At 44.1% G+C, this 19,864-nt stretch overlaps 3 protein-coding genes across 8 annotated transcripts in view; 1 reads left to right on the top strand and 2 right to left on the bottom strand.

Moving 5' to 3' along the window:
* Positions 1-218: 218 nt before the first annotated feature.
* LOC106647081 (uncharacterized) lies at positions 219-2,020 on the top strand. The gene is made up of 4 exons (XM_014363337.3): positions 219-598; positions 664-745; positions 816-987; positions 1,065-2,020. The coding sequence occupies exons 1-4, from the start codon at positions 575-577 to the stop codon at positions 1,477-1,479; spliced, it is 693 nt and encodes a 230-aa protein (XP_014218823.2). The 5' UTR covers positions 219-574; the 3' UTR covers positions 1,480-2,020.
* The window catches only part of Pkn (serine/threonine-protein kinase N), a 41,272-nt gene continuing 23,329 nt past the window's right edge, over positions 1,922-19,864 (bottom strand). Inside the window, exons 4-17 of one of the 6 annotated variants that reach the window (XM_089598317.1) lie at positions 18,628-18,731; positions 16,573-16,783; positions 14,984-15,138; positions 8,495-8,743; positions 8,245-8,395; positions 7,503-8,157; positions 7,289-7,433; positions 6,198-6,365; positions 4,463-4,792; positions 4,231-4,382; positions 3,939-4,158; positions 3,759-3,866; positions 3,538-3,678; positions 1,922-3,139 (exon numbers count right to left, since the gene is read on the bottom strand). In XM_089598317.1, the coding sequence (XP_089454443.1) occupies positions 2,996-3,139; positions 3,538-3,678; positions 3,759-3,866; positions 3,939-4,158; positions 4,231-4,382; positions 4,463-4,792; positions 6,198-6,365; positions 7,289-7,433; positions 7,503-8,157; positions 8,245-8,395; positions 8,495-8,743; positions 14,984-15,138; positions 16,573-16,783; positions 18,628-18,731 (2,933 nt within the window). In that variant the 3' untranslated portion in view covers positions 1,922-2,995. Of the gene's footprint in view, positions 3,140-3,537; positions 3,679-3,758; positions 3,867-3,938; positions 4,159-4,230; positions 4,383-4,462; positions 4,807-6,175; positions 6,366-7,288; positions 8,158-8,244; positions 8,396-8,494; positions 8,744-14,983; positions 15,139-16,572; positions 16,784-17,925; positions 18,017-18,627; positions 18,732-19,864 lie in introns of those variants that run through there. The other 5 variants (XM_014363456.2, XM_089598316.1, XM_014363460.2 and 2 more) reach the window with 5 other exon arrangements.
* On the bottom strand, positions 9,292-12,231 carry LOC149375610 (uncharacterized). Its single transcript, XM_089598318.1, has 2 exons — positions 11,140-12,231; positions 9,292-10,767 (listed from the first exon to the last, which is right to left on the bottom strand). The coding sequence occupies exons 1-2, from the start codon at positions 11,956-11,958 to the stop codon at positions 9,370-9,372; spliced, it is 2,217 nt and encodes a 738-aa protein (XP_089454444.1). The 5' UTR covers positions 11,959-12,231; the 3' UTR covers positions 9,292-9,369.

Genomic DNA, 19,864 nt, shown 5'->3' with positions numbered 1-19,864 from the left:
AAGAAAAGCTCAACTTAGATTTCTCCATGTCATTTTAAACGGCGACACTTGAGTTGAGCTTTGCTTCATGCCCGAAGCAAAAAAACGTTCGTAGGGTCTTGGAGCCACGAGATATCTCGATCGAGTCTGATCGAGTCATCGAGAATAATCGCACGTGAGATGGCGCTGATTGTAAAGTGTTACATTTGTGAAATTTTACATTGTTTTGTACACAAAACTCAAGAGTGTACTCTCAAGAGAGTTTTGTCAAATTAATTTCGGAGTTGTATGTCATTCTAATAGTTGTCCGGTTTTTTTTTGCATAATCAAAAAGAAGTTCAATGGATTTGTTAGAGTTTAAAAATCATACGTATTAAAAAGTACACACATTTTTATTTCTCCGTGTGAAAAGTTAACCAAACAAATGTGAAAATACAACTTTGAACGAATAATTTTGAGTTCCTATCTTGCAATTTATAAGTATGTAGAATTTTAATGATATAAAGGGGTAACTCTTAATAATTAAAAAAAAATACCGTAAAATTCTAACCTATCGGATTTTGTTCTTATCAACAAAATTGGTAAAACAATAAATATGTTTGACATTTGCCACCCCACAGTAAGTTCAAATATTACTTAGTAATTATTTGTGAGCATTTACTGAATTAATACATATTTTTATAGTACTATCATATGAGCCAATTAGGCTGTAATGATCAAGTTAAGCTAAGTACAGCTTTTTACGTATACATGGAGCTTTGTGAAGGTAACTTCATTATTTTTATTCATTTTACTTTGTTCAAATTGACCACGAACGATTTCTTAATTTTTTAAAGTGAAACGTTATTGGGATGTCAATTACAAGTATTCAGATGCACTTTCACTATATTATCTTGAAGCAAGAAAAAAAAAATCTGCAAAACTGGACACATTTATACCTTGGCCAGCTCATCACAATCTCACGCTTGATTTCATTAGTAACATGCAACAAGAGTTAGAGAGAGAAAAGTTAGTTGGAGAAAAATTTCACCATAAATGCTATTCAATCACATTTGTTATTCAATTAAGTTTATTAATTCTTACAGGTTTACATTTGTATTTAAAGATGGTGATACTACTTCCGTGTACTACAGCATTAGCGCAGGCATCGTAAAACCTATAGCTCCTGAAGAGACCACTGTAATCAAGCAAAAAGAAGAAAAGAAATTTGCTCTGGAAAGAGAAATCAACAGAAACACTGCCAATCTGTATGAGCGAGCGCTGTTACTCAATGGTGATGAAAATTTCGTTGAAGAGGAGGGAAAAACAAATGATTCGGAAATACATCGTACTGATGACCAAGAGACTGCCGAATCCATAAAAAATAATTCAGATGATTCTGCACAATTGACTAGAGCTCAGTCCCCTATTGCAAATTCTCCAAAAACCGAATCTTTGAATAATGTAGATACTCAGAATCATGAATTGGATAATGAAAAAGTTTCCTGCGAGATGGAATAGTGTGATATTCAAGGAATTAAGACTTGTTTTTTATCTTATTAAAAATTTTAATAAAATTGTAATGTTGTACTTGAAGGTTGTTTGAGGATTACAAATAAGTGTGAACAAGTACAAGTACATCTATTTGTTGAATGTAGTCCTATGTTAATATATCAGTAGGTGAAATAACTTAACTCGGGTTTACACCATACTCAGCATCTTGGATTTAAACTGATCTTTCGAATTCTACAAGAAATATTCGGGCCAATTTTCGAATTAGATAACAAAAATAACAACAAATTACAGCAGTGATGAAAAAGAGCTATGATTAATTAAAAAATATTTTTATAAGATTAGTCACGTCTTGCGTCAGAGCTAAGCTCTCGTAACAATGATGATTTGCAAAGGGGGTGAGAAATGTAATATTGATTGAATAAACACAAAAAAAATTTGTTTTTCTATCATCAATAATGTTTAATTAATAACGGACAAAAGGTAAACTTATACAAAGTTATTTCAAAAATCTACATGATTGAATAAGGCAAAAAATCATTAATATTAATTAAAGCAAATACATTCTACAAATTATCAATAAACTGTATCCTATATTTTCTTATTTGACATACTTGATTGAACAATTATCACATTTTGTTAATCATTCTGTCAATGTTTGATATGCTGCCTTATTTTTCAAATCATTACGTGCAAACTGTTATTTTTTATTTTATTTTATTTTTTTTTTCGCGTTGCTTCATTAAGCTTGAATTACGGATAAAAACACGTTTTCACAAAAATACTTAATAGTATAGTTTCGATTTTATATGCCGCAATTTCTAAGCAGCATAATGAGAAAATAATATTTCTCACGCAGTTTTACTATAATCTTCAATTTATAGATATTGCTTTTTTCATAACCTTCGTGTGAGTAACATTGAACGGGATGAATTTTCATTAGTCGATTTTTTATGCTTGATTCCATTTCGGACTGTACACAATATATAAAAAAAAGCTTGTACAACAAGGATCATACATAAATATAAATTCGATCTTGACCGACACAATCACACTTTTTTACAGTAGACTATTCTTAGACTTCAAATAATTATTATTACATACATGCACAGTATTAAGATTAAAAACGTGATACTCAACTCTTGTCCCAATAATGACGACGATGAAAAAAAGGCATTTCCACTTTTCTGACGAAAGTTCATTTTGTCTCCAAATCTTTCACGAATCACATAATAACTATCATTCCTAATTTACTTTTTTTTTTTCTTAGCTATATTATAACACAAGGTGGTTTGTGAAATGTAAAAAGGTCTAACCATAACATGTAATTAAAATATAAAAACTATACAAATAATCAAATACATCGTGTTATGAATGAGCGAGTGCAAATATATATATCATCTCTCTGGAGAACAAATGAGGACGAACATTTATGCAAACAGCATTCGTTCTGAAAATGGTATCCCTAAAGTAAATTTCCTAATTATTACATGCTCCAAAGAACCATCCGATCGCTTTGTTTTGGCTAGCACCAGTCAGCCATGTAAGTGAAATCTCTGAACAAAGCCTGCTCCAGATCACTGAGCGGTCGTGGATCCTTCGGTGGCGTAAGCTGTGGTTTTTCGGAAGTGAATTCCTCATCAAAGTTACTGACATCTTCAACTGACGACTGTAAGATAAACGATCCATGTATATATATATTGTTTGTTCACAGTATAATATAGAGCATGCAGCAATTCTCGTAACATGTATTTTTATTAAAAGTCATATGATGACACATAGAATCGAGGTAATTTTTAATTTTGAACACTGTGTAATAACAAATTATTATTCAAATTAATATCACGAGTTATTCACGACATATAAGAGTTTCAGATTATTGTACCAATGAGAATTAGATGGATTCAGAACATTAACTGTACATTAATCTTACTTTTTCATTAAAAAATCGAAGATTTCGTGCCTGCCAAGATTTTAAATAACTTTAATCATTTTTTAAGGATGAAAATCTTAAATTAATCTTTTAAACCAAATTACACATTGAAAGATCAAACTCGTGATACTTACGATGTGTGGAACAAACGGTGGCTTGATACGCCTCATAAGTAAATCATCCCAATTGATGTTCCTGAAGAAGGCCTGTTTTTTCACGTCTTCGGCATCTCGCTCGCTACTGCCCAATCTTCGGTCGGGATTTTTTCTTAGAAGCTACGAAAGAATTCAAATTATATAGTACTTGAGTAATACATGTAAAAACGGAAACTTGAACGCAACTAATAAAAACTCACTCGTCTCATTATGGCAATGGCTTCCAACGACAGGAAGCGCGGATAACGAACCTCGTCGTTGACGATCGAATCGAAAACCTCCTCCTCATCGTCGCCAGGGAAGGGAGACTGAATAAAATCACAATATGAATAATGCACACACCTCGATTACCTGGGCAATAATGAAAACACTGCACTCACTTCTCCGACCAGCATTTCGAATATCAGTACTCCAAGACCCCACCAGTCAACAGCGCGCGTGTACGAAGTCTCGGTGAGTACTTCCGGTGCGAGGAACTCCGGTGTGCCGCAGAAGGTGCCCGTCCTGTCTCCGAAGCCCATTCCCTCTTTGCACAGACCGAAATCGGCGATCTTGACGTAGCCGTCGGTGTCCAATAATAAGTTATCCAACTTCAAGTCCCTGGTGAAAAAAAAAAAAAAAAATAGTTGAAATATCCGTTGCTGTCCGGTGATTTTTCTATCAACCACTCACCTGTAAATGATGCGACTCTCGTGAAGGTACTGCAGTCCAAGAACCACACAGGCTGAGTAAAAAACAGCGCGCTGTTCCCCGAAGACGTCGGCGTGGATGTGCATCATGAGATCGCCACCGGCGGCGTACTCCATTACGAAACAAACATGCGCCTGCAAGACGTATAAAAATAATGTATTTACACATCCAATCGTTTGATTATTATTGTTCAAATGAGCATCGTAAAACGCACCTCAGTCTGGAAACAAGCAAACAGATTGACAAGGAAGGGGTGCCTCGTCGCGTTGGCAACCTCGAAGATCCTCTTCTCGGAGAGCAGCGATTCGACCTCGTCCCTAGCAATGATGTCGCCCTTCTTCAGAGCCTTGATGGCAAAGTACTCGCCCGTGTTCCTGTACTGCGACAGAATGACCTTGCCAAAGTGGCCTCTGCCCAGGACAGACAGTAGCCTGAAGTTCTCCAAGTTCATGCCCACCGTCATCAACTGGGAGTGACGCCGGGACTCGTAGGCGCTGTCCCGGTACTGGAGTGACCTCGATGGCATCGGCACCTCGTACACCACCTGCTCGTGTTGGACAATATTCGTTGGTTTCAAAGGGCCGGGATACCGTTGGTTTCGACCGATCGATCGGGATGTGGTTCCTTTTTCCTCTTTCTTCTTCTTTAGAGAACCAAAGATGATTTTACACGGAGAAGAGAATCTCAGAGATGGTTATTCGGACTTTTCTTGAATTTGAACTTTTGTTGTATTTTCCAAAAATAAAACTGATGCAATTTTCAACTTCGTCATCTCTTCTCCGAATCGGTTCTCGTTTTCGAAGTATTCACAATCATCAGTTCATGCACATCAAGTATAATCATACACTACCAGGAGATTGAACTAAGCAACATCAAAATGCAGAAATAAGGCATTTGTACAGCTGGATTTCAATTCTGAATACTTCGATAAAAAGGAAGAGAAAAAAAAAAAAAAAAAAAGAAACTCCCATCGGTCGAACAATCGTATCTTTTTGGTGTATACAGATTTTTGTTAATTCGCCGCGACACAATGGTTGGTGGATGGTACAAAAGAATGTTCGGTTTGTATATAGTTCGATGGTATTGTTAATCACAATGTCGGCTTCGTGCGCGAGTGAGTATAATACTCTCGTGTACGTGTATATGTATGTCCAGCCACGTGTGACACTGATGCGAATGACCTTTGATGACGATTTCCCATGAAAGTTGACTGTACACACCCAAAAACGATAGAGATATCCAAGTTTTTTTTTTTTTTTTACTTTCGAGGCACTTCCGCTCTCTATTGTTCTCGAAATTTTTTTCGAACGAAACGCAAATAATGACGTAGTTTGCAACAATGATATGGAGTACGTTTAAAGTCAGCGTACTTGTTTTGAATTGAAAAAACATACTTTGAACAAAAGCACACAATTATTCGGAATATATTATGTTGTGAAAATGATTTAATCGACTCTTTTTGTATTTTATTTTTTATAAAAAAAAAATCCTTATTAACGAATGTAAAGTTGTTATTAAAAAAAGCTACAACGAGAGAAGCAACGCCATGCAAGCTGAGTTAAATAAGCAGAGGAAAAAAAAAACAAAGTGAAATAATCGTTTTATTTTTCAATCACATGCACCGCCATTTGAGGTCACTTCATCATCTCGAAAACATATGACTCAAAGTATCCTAGTTATAAACAATTTTTCAATCTGTTGAAACCACCTAAGCTTACATTTTTGTTCGAAAGCAGCACAAAAAAAACTATTGTTCTTCTACACTTTGCTATTCATTAAAAAGCAAGCCGTGCAGCCCTGATCAAGACAAAACAGAAGCAAATATAAAAGGGATGTCAATATAGGACGTCAATGAAAAAGCACATAATAAAAAAAAAAAAAAAAAAAAAAAAAAGAGATATTAGGCACAAATAATACATCGGTCATCGTGTTGTTCTAAGCATGTGTACCTCGTCCTCGGGAAACTCGACGACAGGTTGAGGCGAGGGAGTACGTGGAGAGGGTGGTGCTATCAGCACGGGTCTGGGCTCGGTGACTAGGGGCCTCAGACTCGCTCCCTGCTGGCCCGATCTTTCTTCCTTCAGAAGGAAGTCAAACTCCCTCAACGCGTTCTGCAACTACTCATTACACAACTCGTGCTTGCTTTAACCAGCCCCTACTACTATGGCACCAAACTATAGCTCTAATATCTCTCTAGCTAGGTGTATATTGTGTACTATCTGTTCTATCATTTTATCGGCTGAATCATCATAATTCTCGTTCATCGATATTGCTTCGAGACATTTGTTTTGGTCACAAAGTTAAACAAGTTAAAAATTAATTTGCCATCAACACGTCAAGGGTACAAACATTGGGAAAAAAGATTTATCAAATTAAATCTTATATTAATACACAATTAAAAGAGTACCCTTCTCGTGTTGACGTAAGTTATACTGTTAGAGCGCGTCGAGCGTATTATAGTAACCGTATTTACACAATGTTATAGCTGATTAACTGTTAAAGTTGAGAAATTAATCATAACAGTAGGTAAGTATACGTGACACCCGAGGAGCGAAAGCGAAGAATGTCTCAGATTGCGTGTTTACAAAGTAAGGCTTTCTTTACCATCTCCCGTGGTGCGTATACGTACGATCTTACGCGCCGCTGAGGACAACAGTAGTATGTTCGGTCCACGGGCGCGTAAAATTTTCTTTTTTACTTTAACCATTAGAGCAAATAAATAACTGTTACTGTTTTTAATTGTTTACTCGGAAAAAAAGAACCCTCAACCAAAATTAATACTTGCAATTTCCTTTGTAGACACAGAAACGTTGTGCCCACTGTAATAACACTACGTGTATGGAGAAGTAGTATTATACACAGAATCAAGAATCAAAGAAAAATAAAAAAAAAAGTCAACGGACAATTACAGTGCGTATGTAACTTGTGTGCGCGCTACGCTGTAAAACGTAAGAGTGCTGCCGAGGCTTGCTCTAAAAAATCCTCAAAAGTCAGCTCTAAAAGTAATAGTGAAAAAAAGCGCCGAGCACGCGAGCCTTACCTCCTGGTCGACCCTGATAGGTGGCTGAGGCGCGGGCGTCGTGGGCTTCTTGGCAACGGGTGGCGGTGGCGGTGGATGATCCGGCGGATGCGGCAGCGAGGACGAGGACGAGGATCTCGCCATGCTGGCTGCACCAGCGGTACTACTAGCAGTAGGAGTAGCGGCTGTGGACGAGGTGGTCATGCTCTCAATGTTCTGAACCGAGTGCAAGGACGAGGAGGCGGAAGAGAGCATGCCGAGTGGACGAGTACCACCGAGGCCACCCTTTTCCGGATCCGGTTGCTCGCCCGGGGTCTCCTGCTTGTCCTCGGTCACCGAGGAGTCGAAGACGAGATGCGTCGGCTGGGAACCTTGTGGGAAGCAAGAAAACAATGAGGTAGTGCCTACACGCGAAATGGAGATGTAAAAATACCAACCGGTAGGAGGGCTTTCGGACTCGCGCCTGTTGTTGTTGCTGCTGAGCGAGGGGGTCGCGCGCTTGAGCAGCCTGCCCCAGGTGGCTACGTTGATGTTCATCTGATTGGCGCGCGGGAAGTTCTTGGCCTGCTGCTTGAATATCTTGCGCTGGCGCTGGAGCTTCGGCTTGCGCGATATCATGGGGTTGAGGAACTTGATCTCGGCGAAGAGGAGGCCCTGGGGCTCGAGCTGCAGCGCCATGCCGTGGCGCACGTCGTCGATGAACTCCTCGAGGCGCAGGAACTTTACCGCGCAGAGCGAGCGCCAGTCCTTCCAGTAGACGCCGATCTCGAGTTCGCGCGACTTGTCCAGCCCGATCGAGAACCTCTGGTCCCAGGCCTGCTGAGAGCACGGCCGCCAGCTCGTCTGCGCCACCGTTTGATTGTCGAGCTTTATCACGGCCATTATGTCATCTGCAACGAGACGTTTGCCGTGTCAATAAAGCATAAAGCAGGTGTTATTTTGTCAAAGGACAAACTGCCGACAATGAGACGACTTACTGCTTATTTCGTCTTTGATGTTGTACGACTTGCTCGAGCTGCGGCCCGTGACTCCTTTCACGAAGCTACGTAGGTCTGGACTCGCCGGGTGATCTCGCTTCGTGCGCCCTGGAACTTCTTCCACCAAGTCTTGGCATCCCATCAGTCTCACCTACATCGAAGACAAACACAAAAGCATTTAGAATAAAATCATCTAATATTACCTATACACGAGCGATGAAAAAAAAAAAAAAAAAAAAAAAAACCATACCTCGAGTTCTCCGGTGACGGCCGCGCATCTCGAGACGGACGCGGGTACGGTGGTCCGGCCCTCGATGGGTCCGCGGAAGGGCTGAAGCGAGGTGTAGGCCGGCATGGGGCTGGCCGATTGGAAGTTTGCGAGCTCGCTCTTCAGTTGGGCGGCGATCGCACTGTCGGCCGGCAGTTCCTGGCGCCGCAGCTCCAGAGACAGTCGCAGCAAGTCCAGCTTGCGGCTCGACTCGGCGAGACTCGCCTGTGCCTGTGAGCAAAGTTTCATAAGACAATTGTTCCGAATTTCGAAAAAGACAAGCTGATCGGATGGATATTATTTGATTCAATGACACAGTTGTGTTTTATATCGATATTTTCTTGGAAAGCAAATATGTAGGTGATTTCAATTTGAGGATGTTTGGGAGGGTTCAGGATGAAATGAGCGACAGTTTGTTGACTAGACGATTACTGATGATTTATTATTACAATAATCATTTATTATAAATGCGTACGGTTACAAAGCAGAATGTTTAGTAAATTATTCAATAGTAAACAAAACGTGTACGTACACTGGAATAAATCACTCGTTAAAGCTTGTACTTGAGATTTAATCTTTAACAACGGAAAATTATTCGTAGTTCGCAGGCGAGGAAAGACATGTACCTGTACATCGGTAAATCATCATTTTATTGGAACATACATCTTATGCGTCATTTAACGGGATCGTCGTATAAAAAGTTAATGGCATTTACGGTTATTCGAGTCGTACTTGAGTAAATACACAATGGATATTTATGCAGCTTTTGAGTCGCTTGGCAAAATTCATTGTAAATCATGTCTACGTTGATCCAAAGTACATAAATTTTGTTCGAAACTTTTGAAACATAGCAGAGACTATCTCGCGGCGCTGGGTGCTCTGGAGGCGTTTCTCCTGTAACTGACGTCGAGAGAGCGCGAGCGCGACCTCGCGATGTCCTCAAAGTACCTCCTGCAGTGTTCGCACGAGCAGGCCGGATTCTTGGCTGGGCCAACGTGGTGGCCGGGCTTGCGGAAAGTGTTGACCACTCGACCGAAAATCGAGGCCTTGATTATGTGATCGGTGCGTTCGCCCTGGGGAGTCGTGAAGGGAGAGGTGACGCGCGACTGTAGCTTCGACAGCGGCGGGGAAGGACTCGCTGAGCCGAATGGCCCTATCCTATCCTTGAATATGCTCTGCCGCGCTACCACCTCCTGGACGAGCTTCTCGTCCACCCGGCTACTCTCCTGATCCATCGCGGTCGCGCTGTTCAATGGTTTGACGCTGTTGTTGTTGTTGTTTTCTCCATTGTTTGCCGGCAAGACCAGTTTACCTTTGACCACACTCGCGCTCTCCTCGCTGGACACGAAGCTCCAGCCAACCTCTTCGTCGGATTCGCTACCGTCTGTGCTGCTGTCCGACGACCACCCCGAAGGTGGATGTTTCTCGAGGTAGTCCTTCATCATCTTACCCTGAAGCGAGTGCCTGGCCTCGATTTGGGGTGACCGAGCCCCGGCTCCTCTGTTCAACCATTCGGACTTTAGTTTTCGAATCCGTTCCTGCTCGACCGAGTCCGCGTACTCGAAACTGTCGCAGGTCGCGATGCTCGCCTTACTGTTGACGAGCGAGTCTAGGTCCGAGGCCGTGTCCTTCCACGAGGTGGCCGAGGCTGAATCGTACTCGTCCCCGAGCGCCAGACCCGACCTCGAGGATGCGGCCGACCAGGGTGCCGGCGACTCAAAGTCCCTCAACCTGCTGTACGAGCTGAACTGCGAGGGGTACAACGAGCTAAGCACGTCGTCGCTCTCGTAGCCCTTGGAGCTGGCCAAGGAGGGCATCCTCATCGGGGCGCGCTTGAAACTCGCGCAGCGCCTCTCGCTCGCCCTCTTTAGGAACGCCTTTTCGTCCTGGAAGCCCCGAGGTAGGGCGCCGCTCTTGGCCTGCGTGTGCGTTATCCTCACGTCCTGGCCCTCGAACACCGTGTCTTGGTCCGTGGCTCCCTTATCTTCGGCGCTGCTCGTCTCATCCTCGTCATCGTCGTCGTCACTACCCGTGCAGTAAACGTCGATGTGCACGGTCCGCTTCGGCTTTTCGCTGCCATCGTCGGCACTCTCTTCTTCGTCGTTGCTGCCGTCGTCCTCCTCCTCCTCCTCCTCGTCCCTCGCGTTTGTCGTCGTGCTTGCGCTTGACGTCGTCTCGGCGTCGGTCGCTCCACGCTCCGGCCCCGGTGTTGGGCTTCTTCTCACGGCTCCTGGTGTCTTCGAGGTCCGACCAAGCTAGTTGGGAGGATAAAAAAAAAAAAAATTAACTGATTAACATACATTTGATGCGAGAACATCGATGGTTTTCAAAGTTCCCCATAATCGAACGTTGGCCTTATTCCGGCCATTTGAACCAATGAACAAACAGCCATTGATTCAATTTGCGAGAGAAGTTGGTGGCGCGCGCGCGTGTCATGATTAAGTATTTTCCACGCAAGCCGTGGACACTTTCATTCATCCGAAGTATCTGGGTTGCGCGTAGCGGCCGTGCAATTTATACCGTCGAAATAAATGCCCCGCGCGCGATCACATAGTCCACGCCCAGTCAAACTATATATACAACCATCAGAGAGTTTATAAATAGCGGCAAACAAGCCACGCACGTACATTGGTATCCTTTGGCTCGTCTCGGGGGAAGGAGCCGATCTGAGGGGTCCCGGCCTTCTTGATCCTGAGTTTCCTCCTCTGGACCACCGGGGACAGCTGCGCCTCGATGTCCGTCGTCTGGGACGCCGCGTCCCTGCTCTCGAGTTTCGCGCAAACGTGGACCGCTTGGGGCCTGTAGGCAGCCTCGGGGTAGTCCTCGCCCACCTCCGGCACCGCGCTGAATCTGTAGCACGGGACTTTCTTCGTCGTGGACGAAGCCAACAGCTGCTGCTGGTAGGAGCTCCAGGACTTCGGGTAGGCCACGGTGCTCGTCGGCGGTGCTTGTGGCTGCCTGGAGAGAACTATGCTGTAGGTACTCCTGCAGCGCTTGTCGCTCGGCTTGTTGGAGGACACCGGGGTACCTCCTGGTCCTCCTTGGGAGAGCCGCTCGCTGTTGTAGTCCGGCAAGTACCCCGTCTCCTGTTGGTGGACGTAGCTGCGGGGAATAGTGTGCGCCCTGACCGGTAGCATGGACCTCGGGGGCGGGGTCGAAGAGAACAGGAGATTGCCGCGTTGAAAGACGTAGCTGGCCGGGGGTGCCATGCTGAGGCTGGGCGTGAAGCTGTAGGTCATGCGCACGCCGGTGGGCTCGCTCGTGGGGGCGATCGTGGCACTGCGGCTCGTGGCTCGGATCGGTATCAAGGAGCCGCCACGCTCGGACCCTTCGCGGTGGATCGTGAACTCGGCGCGCACCGACCACGGCTCTGATGCGGCTGTGCTAGTGCAGGAGGTGTTGTTCGCATCACCGGGACGACTCCTGCTGCCCTCCCTGCCGAACATCCCTGGGGCGAAGGAACTTTTGCTACCTCTGTCACCGTAACCCTCGCAGTTTCTCCATCGTTTGTTTGGCTTTTACCGATTTTCAATCGTATGATGACACTTGTAAATGTTAAAACTTGTAGGTCGATCTTCTTCGGGGATTGCACAACAGGTATCAGACAAGGAGACCCCACTAATTTTGGATTACAGATCGCAAGGCCACGAGTCTCGGGCACCAAACGAAAACCGGCACGTGTGTATCATATTCAGCAGGAGCTGAAAACCCGGATGAATGGAACCACGCACTTTCCCGAGCACACCGGCGACCTCGTTCGAGCGACAAATCAAGATCGGCGCGCGTATCCTCGATGAGCTTGCGCGCAAGCTGTCGGGATTCCTCGCACTTGATTAAAGCGCATCGAACTCCAACGATCGGTATCGCAACGGCCCGGGACGATGGAGAGATCGGTGCGGCTGCTTGGCCGCGTCGAGGCGACGGAACGACAGCGGGAGGCCGGGAGCTTCTCTCTTTCCTCCTACGAAGCGAGAAAGAGAGAGCCGCCTGGCGGTATAATTAGCGCGATATAAATTTGGAGCGCCGGCGGCGGCAGCGCGCGCGAGCAAAGGCCCAGAATACACCTGATGGAGGCGCAGCAACGGCGGCCAGTGCGTGGCGCGAGCCGCTTTTTCATAATCGGCCGAATTTCGCAGGTGGTGCCCCGCAAGTCTCTCGTAACAGGGCCACCGGTTGTGCCTATACACCCGAGGAGGCGGCGGCTATTTTCACTTGGCGCACAATTATACACGCTGAGACTTTTCCGTCGCTGGCTCGCGAGGGTGATGATTGCTCCCGGCGTCGTGGGCGGCTATACAAACTTCTTATAGTGTAAACACGCGCGTAACAGTATACTTGCTGCTATATTACGTAAGTTTGCCGTACTTTGGACCTTCGTCGTTTCGTTGGTGTAACAGTTACGGAGCAGCGTTTCCATCGATGTACCCTTGTACCCGTAAATTAAAACAGTTAATGTGTACTGAACAACAACGCAATTATGCTCTTATACCTATAACAACTCATTTCCACATGAGTATTGTTTGATTGCATCCATACATATTATGTGGAGAGTCCGTGAGGCCGTGATGTCCTCCTTATTGGTGTATGTAAGTAAGAAACAGTCGATAATGAGGTGCCTACAGCAGGTTACAACGCAACACTGAACCTTGACTCCTTCCGCTTGTTCGGGCACTTTTCTTCATCTTCTTTTATCATTGTTTCCAACGCCCCTGTATATATAAACACTCTATGCTCCCCGTATCTTTATCGTCGAGGCTTCCCTTGTCCCGTACGATCCATCATCACCATCCTCTTCCGTATATATAGGTTGCAAAGCCTCGTCATTCGTATCTGGCTCTTCGTTTTTTATCTGTCGGAGCGATCCAGTGCGCGCGCTCGCGAGCACCGAAAAGACGGACACCCGCGGGATACGCGCCGGAGGAGAGCCAGCCTTTTCTATTTCGAGGAGCCCGAGGAGAACGGGAAGGAGGTAAAGGAGAATACAAAGAGATGAGCCAGCGCAGGAATTTGTTTTGCGGGCGCTTTTTGCGTCTCCTTTTTTTTTTTCGGGGCCGATGGAGCGGCAGTCTTTTTAATCGTGGAATAGCTTTCTTTTCCTTTTTTTTTTTCTTTGTTTGTTCAAGCGCGGCTATATTTAGAGGGGTTTTTCGGAAGCTTCGCACTCTCAGCCGGCACCTATACTCTGTTCTTTTTTCTTTCCGGTTGGGCAATTTAAAGAAAACAAGCAATGTTTGGTGTGTAAAAAAAAAAAAAAAAAAAGAAAAACAACGCACCTCTTGGCTCTACTATTAAATACCTTAAACTGAGAGTAGGTACACCATGCACTCGAATGGAGCCCAACACGAGTACGCCTCTTTGTTATAGCGCAATCGAGGATGCCGTGCGCGTTACCGATAAATCGGCGAAAATAGCGATCCCAACGGAAGCCCGAGAGAAAAGTGAGAGATCGAAGAAGAAGGGAAGAAAAAAAAAAAGCACAGAGAAAGTCCCTCCTGCAACTAAAGAGAGAGTCGATATAATTGTTGTGTTTTCCTCTCGTGATCGTTGGAAAGTACACGGGTTTATCTCGTTCGCGTCGCTCTCGGACTCAATGGGAAATCGAGGTCGCGTGCGCTCTTCTTCATCGCCAATGGGTATACAATTTTATCGGGTACCCCGCATGGACTACCCCGTACAATCGCGAGACAACGTCACTTCGCTTCTTTTCCTCTAATCACCGCTAACACACGCGCGCGCGCGTACCATATAGATACCACAGCAGATGGGAAATCTTTAATAACATTTTTCTCCACTTACCTGTTTGCTCGCGATGAGGTTTCCAAATAAGTTCACACACGCCAACACTCTCTGTTTTTCACGTATAACCAAGGGTTCGATCTATCGGTATTGCACGTGTACATATACATACACATGTCCTTCCTCGTCAATGGACAAACAAAGCCCGCTCGTATCACCCCGGCACGTGTGCTCCCTCATTGTACCACTCGATACCTACGCGGAATATGTCCCAACATCGATTGCAAAACCGAAGGTCTCGGAAGAAGCACAAAAGTCAGCTATACGTGTACAACATGTATCAGTGCATGGAGCGTATATCAGGTGTTATTATAAACTCTCGCGGGAGTTGTACAGCGATAGGGGGTCGCGCGACTCGTATTATCCAACACCCACGCTGCGTCCTTGGCGGCTATACAATGCACAGCTGTCGATCGTTAAAGTGACGCTCATTCTTGGCGTGTGAAAAATGCCGAGTATGCATGAGCGTATACTTATAAGCTGACCTCGGTAGAAGATGGGCTGTCAGGCTCGTCGGATTCGCTGTCAGCGATGATGGCCCTTTGTGGGACGCGAAACAATAAAAAAAAAAAAAAAAAAAAACTTTACTCGATGTCGCGTACACATTGGAATGGATGAATGAAAATTACAGCGATCAGCTTGTCTATATTGCGTGGAGATTTCGATGGGTCTTACCTCGCCCAGAGCCTTTTTGTCGGCGACTTTGGCACTCTGTAGTAGACGAATGACGTTCTTGGCCCCCTCGACGACGGCCGCCTCGATTCGTAGCCTGTGTCGCAGCTCCTCGACTCGCTCCTCGAGCGCGAGTTCCAGGTTCGGCTGGTACTTGACTGAAATCACAAACGACTTATTACTATTTGTTTATTTATTATTTTTTTTTTCATATAATGTTCATTTATAGTTTTCTTCGATAAATAATCACAACAGTGTGTGCGATATTGTAGGTCAAGTGACCCGAAGGAAAAAGTGCTCTGTAGTAATTTGTTTTTACCCCCCGCCCTTACATAACTTTGTTTAGTTTCCCGCTTCGTGTTCTTGATTTTTTTTTTTTTTTTTTTTTTTTACGTTGTAAGCAGATTGTTTACGTAAGACGAGCAAAGTGGCAGCTCAAATCTCGCTGAGAAGTCCATTGTTTTTCCGCGTACTTTTTGACTCGGCGAACAAGGGGGAGATCTCCTTCGACCAGAGGAGTTTCGAAACCCAGAGTCGTCGTGCTCCAGAAAGGATACTTTTTTCCAATTATTTTCCGGACAAGTGACGCAATTTGTACGTGTGTATGTATATGTACGTGTCCATGGACGATCCACGCGGACGATACAGAGTCGCGAGGCACGAAGCAACGATCGATTCCATCTTTCAGTCCGCCAAGCGGTCATAGTTCCTCGGATAGCACATTTTTTCCTTCAAACGCGGTGCACGAAGCCTCGTTTCTCTCTCTCTCTCTCTCTTCGTATAATATACACTGCACCCGAAGATGATCGCGCTTGGCGTAAACACATCAGACGAGTCTCGTCCATTAATCAAGCCGGCATATCTAATTTCAGTGTATTTACGAAACACCAAAGAAGTCCCCTTGTCACCGTGCCATCTGGCGCGTCGTTTGGCCTGGGAAACACGACTCTTTGTTGTACCTACCCACTTTTTTTTTTTTTTTTTTTTCTTCGCGTCAAATAATCCTACACCTCGAATGACCGTAACAAATCACTAAAAAAAAAAACAAATCCAACGAAAGAGGCCCCGAAGCGATTTTCAATTAAATGTCGATTACACGGCCGCGTAGAAGTGGAAAGATCGAGCGTTGATATGTACAATCCGGCGGAGGATCTCGTTGCGATTTATTGTAACTTGTAATCAACGTTTCAAGTTGGGAAATGTGCTTTTTTTTTTTTTACCTCTCTATTGGTATATTATTACTATTATTATTATTATTGGGAGGGGAAAGAAAAAAAAAAAGAAATTGCAAATCCTTCCTGTGTACAAAAAAAAGCGCTTTCAGCCGGGTGACGGTGCGCGCGTACGCGTGTAATTTATAAATTAAACGCAGTTTGATCGCAATCGGGGAGAGATAAGATGTTTGCGCAAGTTTTGCAATTACTCGACGAAATTGAGATAAGCTCCGCTCGAGAGTCTTATCGTGCGAGACGTGTGTTTCCCTCGGCTGCGGTAAAACTTCTAGTCACACGAGCTTCGTTATACACCACACACACACACACACATATATATACATATATGATGTATACAATAAACATAGACATTATTTATACCTTTGTTTCCGGTTGCGTCACCGTTGGGTGCCGGCGCGTCTCCCCGCGCGTGTTGCTGCTCCCGCGCCTGGTTGAGCTTCGTGATGCGCATACGCAGGTACAAGATTTTCGCCCGCGAGTCGTCGAGCATGAGCTGCGCCTCCTGGAGCAGCTTTTTGTCCCGGTGGCCGCTCGTCAGGCTCTGGATCATGTTCTCCGCGCCTTGCTTCACCTGTTCATCCGCCCAAGTTACCAACACACCCTCTCGTCATTACATCACCAAACTGTTTCAACGCTTTTTCTTTTTCGTATATTATTATTATTATTATTATTATGATTATTATGATTATGGGTATGTGTGATTTGACGGTGATTATAATGTGGCTCGCTTTGGCGCGAGTAAATGGCGGAACGGTGTTTTTACAAAGGTACAAGAGGAAAAAGAGAGATCGGTATAATGTACGAACACTCGTCGTCGTAAATGCGTGTGTCTGTTTTTGCTGATCTCTTTGGTCTTGGGGGAAAAAAAAAAAAAAACAACATCACACCTTTTCAGCAGCACCGACGTGTCTTTCATAAATATTATAATAATAAATCAGCTGTTTGCTTGCGCACAAGAGGAAGAAACAAAGTCGTTAGCGTTTCCTGAACATATAAGCTGTAAGCGCATCAGCCTCGAGTCGGGGTAGGGAGCTATTATGTATACACGTATAAAGGAATCCACGTGTAATGTTTTCGCGTCATGTGTTAATAGATTTTTTACTTGGCAAACACGTCAATACTGTACTGCCTACGTGTATAAGTACACCGAGGAGAGACTCGGGCGGTCGCGCGAAACGTATATTACATGAAATATTATGTATACCAAACACAATAGCAACTCTATACGACGTACGAATAATGCGCTGTTTTTTCATTAGGTGACGACGGCGCGTTTAGTTACTGTTTTTTTTTTTTTTTTCGACTCGGTAATTACAAATGATTAACGCGACAAGGTTTCTCTGAGGTGAGCCGGTATACACGAGATGTATTACGCAAAAACATTACGACTATTATTAATTACATATGGACAAACGGTGCTTTTTTTCTTTTTTTTTTTTTTTTTTAGTTCGATGACGGTTTTAATAACTTTTTTTAAAAAACGGTGGACTTTGTGTCACGGTAAATACATCAACGTGGAGTTTCGAGTGATTTTTTGCGTTTGAGGGTGGATATTTGAATCTTGAATGCGGGAAAATTTGACTCCAGATGTTAATGGTGAAAGGCTTGGCTGAACGAAAATGACGCAATTCTTAATTGAAAAAAAAAAAAAAATAAAAATAAATATTTACGCGAGCCGCGCAAGTTAACTCAATACTATCTCGATGTAATTGCCTGTGAAAACACCGCTGCCTTGACACCTCCCCTCTCGGACATCTTCGCGGCGTCCGACGATAAGTATGTACAGACGACGGTGAGCGATGCCCGAAATTTTCGCGGTTTAAGGACAATACAAGCCGCTCGGAGCTACCGGATTTGTGTAACCCGTTCTTTCCAATAACCCACTTCACTTCACTGTGCACCTGATTTACAATACATAGACTCGGAGGTACGAGTTGAACGCGCGATCGATCAAACTATATTGCAGTATCGCGCCCCAAAACCACTTGGGCATGACACCGGAGACGCTGTGTGATCGAATGAAAAAAAAGGCCGAGCTCCACGGAAGTAAAATTTAAAGCCCTCGACTCGACGCAGTCGTATACTGGGCGGAGGTTCGTCGCAGCCGTTAGGTGGTAGCGCGGAACCGAGACTAAACGAATTAGGGGCTGCAATATACACAGAGAAAGAGGAGGCGATATTTTCCCGATGACGACAACAGACGGTTAGATAGGGTCTACCGTGCAAGCTCGGGCTAATAAGACTACACGCGCTACCTTTCAACGAAATACATGTATATATGTATCAGCTTGTCGTGGAGGGGTGTATTGTATCGGGCCGATGTCTGCGCGAGATTATCGGGGTTGGATTCACGGTCGGCTTTGGATGTGGCGCGCGTGTGATTAGTGTGAGGCGAGACGGGCTTGGGTTAAGGACCTTCTGTTCGATGTCGAGCTGTTTTTCCAACGAGGGCAGTCGAAAATCCGTGTAGAGGCCCTCCTGGTTCGGCGAGGATCCTCCCGTCGGCGACATTGGGGTGTCTGCAACAGAAAGACAGGTTTTGTTACTCAGTGATCAATGAAAATGTGCGGATCTCTAGATTTATTGTTATGGATCTAATAATATTATAGCTTTTGCACGCAATTAAACAACTTTAGAGAGCAGTTGAAGAGAAAAAATTATCAGAAGATTTTGTATACACAGGTTGCACGTGTGCAAACTCTGATGTATCGTGCAATTTTTTGGCGTAAAAGGAGCAAGACACCGACAATGAAATTTAATTTCTACACAGGCGCCTCGTATATGTGTATATATATACCTTTATATATTAATAAATAAACTGCACCAAAATGTATTTCAACCAACTAAAATCGACAACTTTAAAACTTTCCTATTTGCGTTTCTCCTAAACCAAGACAAGAGTGAGTGGGATACTGAATACCAGATTTCTGCCTAGATTATAAACTACTAATTCTCATCATTGAATGAAATTGTTTAATTAATTTTTCTCTTTTGTTCCTTCTTTTTAAACACTAATTGTTAACTCAAATGTATCCACATTTTTGATGTACTTGTATGTATACCTATTAAATTGCGTACTAACTTGTATTAACTAATTGTTTATATTTTATTTTAATACATACATTGTAATAATCCCTCGGAAGCCATACGTGGTTGTACCCCCTGGCTGAAATAAAGACTTATACTATACTTTACCGCTGATTTCGTTGACTGCACTCTGGCGGATTTTCTCGTGGGATTTTCTTCCTCCCTTCTTTTTTTTTTTTACCAAGAACCTCGTCGTTTGTCGGCATACAGCATATATATAGTTACCCATACGTACGAGGAGCAACAACACCGCGGGGAAAGAGAGCAAACATAACGAGGGGGCCTAATTCAGGCATTGTTCGCGCAACGGAAGCTAGATTTGATAATCCGTTCTCTGGTGTGTATATATACCTATACCAGTTGCTGTTGCTTCTGTTGTACACGCTTTGTATTTTGTCCTTTGTGTGCTCTCGGCTCGTATTATACATATATATGTATAGCCTCTCCTTTAACTGTATTGCGGTGAAAACAGGAGAAATTCGTAATGATCTCTGCGTGCATGCGAAGATTCATAATTAGCGCTACTTTTTACCCTCGTCGTTGTTATCATTACTTTTTTTTTCAA

Source organism: Copidosoma floridanum, unplaced genomic scaffold (genome assembly GCF_036245765.1).
Source record: "Copidosoma floridanum isolate Cflo_tuat_1 unplaced genomic scaffold, Cflo_Japanese_pri ptg000006l, whole genome shotgun sequence".
Lineage (NCBI taxonomy): Eukaryota > Metazoa > Arthropoda > Insecta > Hymenoptera > Encyrtidae > Copidosoma > Copidosoma floridanum.
This window is presented reverse-complemented; position numbering and strand designations above follow the sequence as displayed.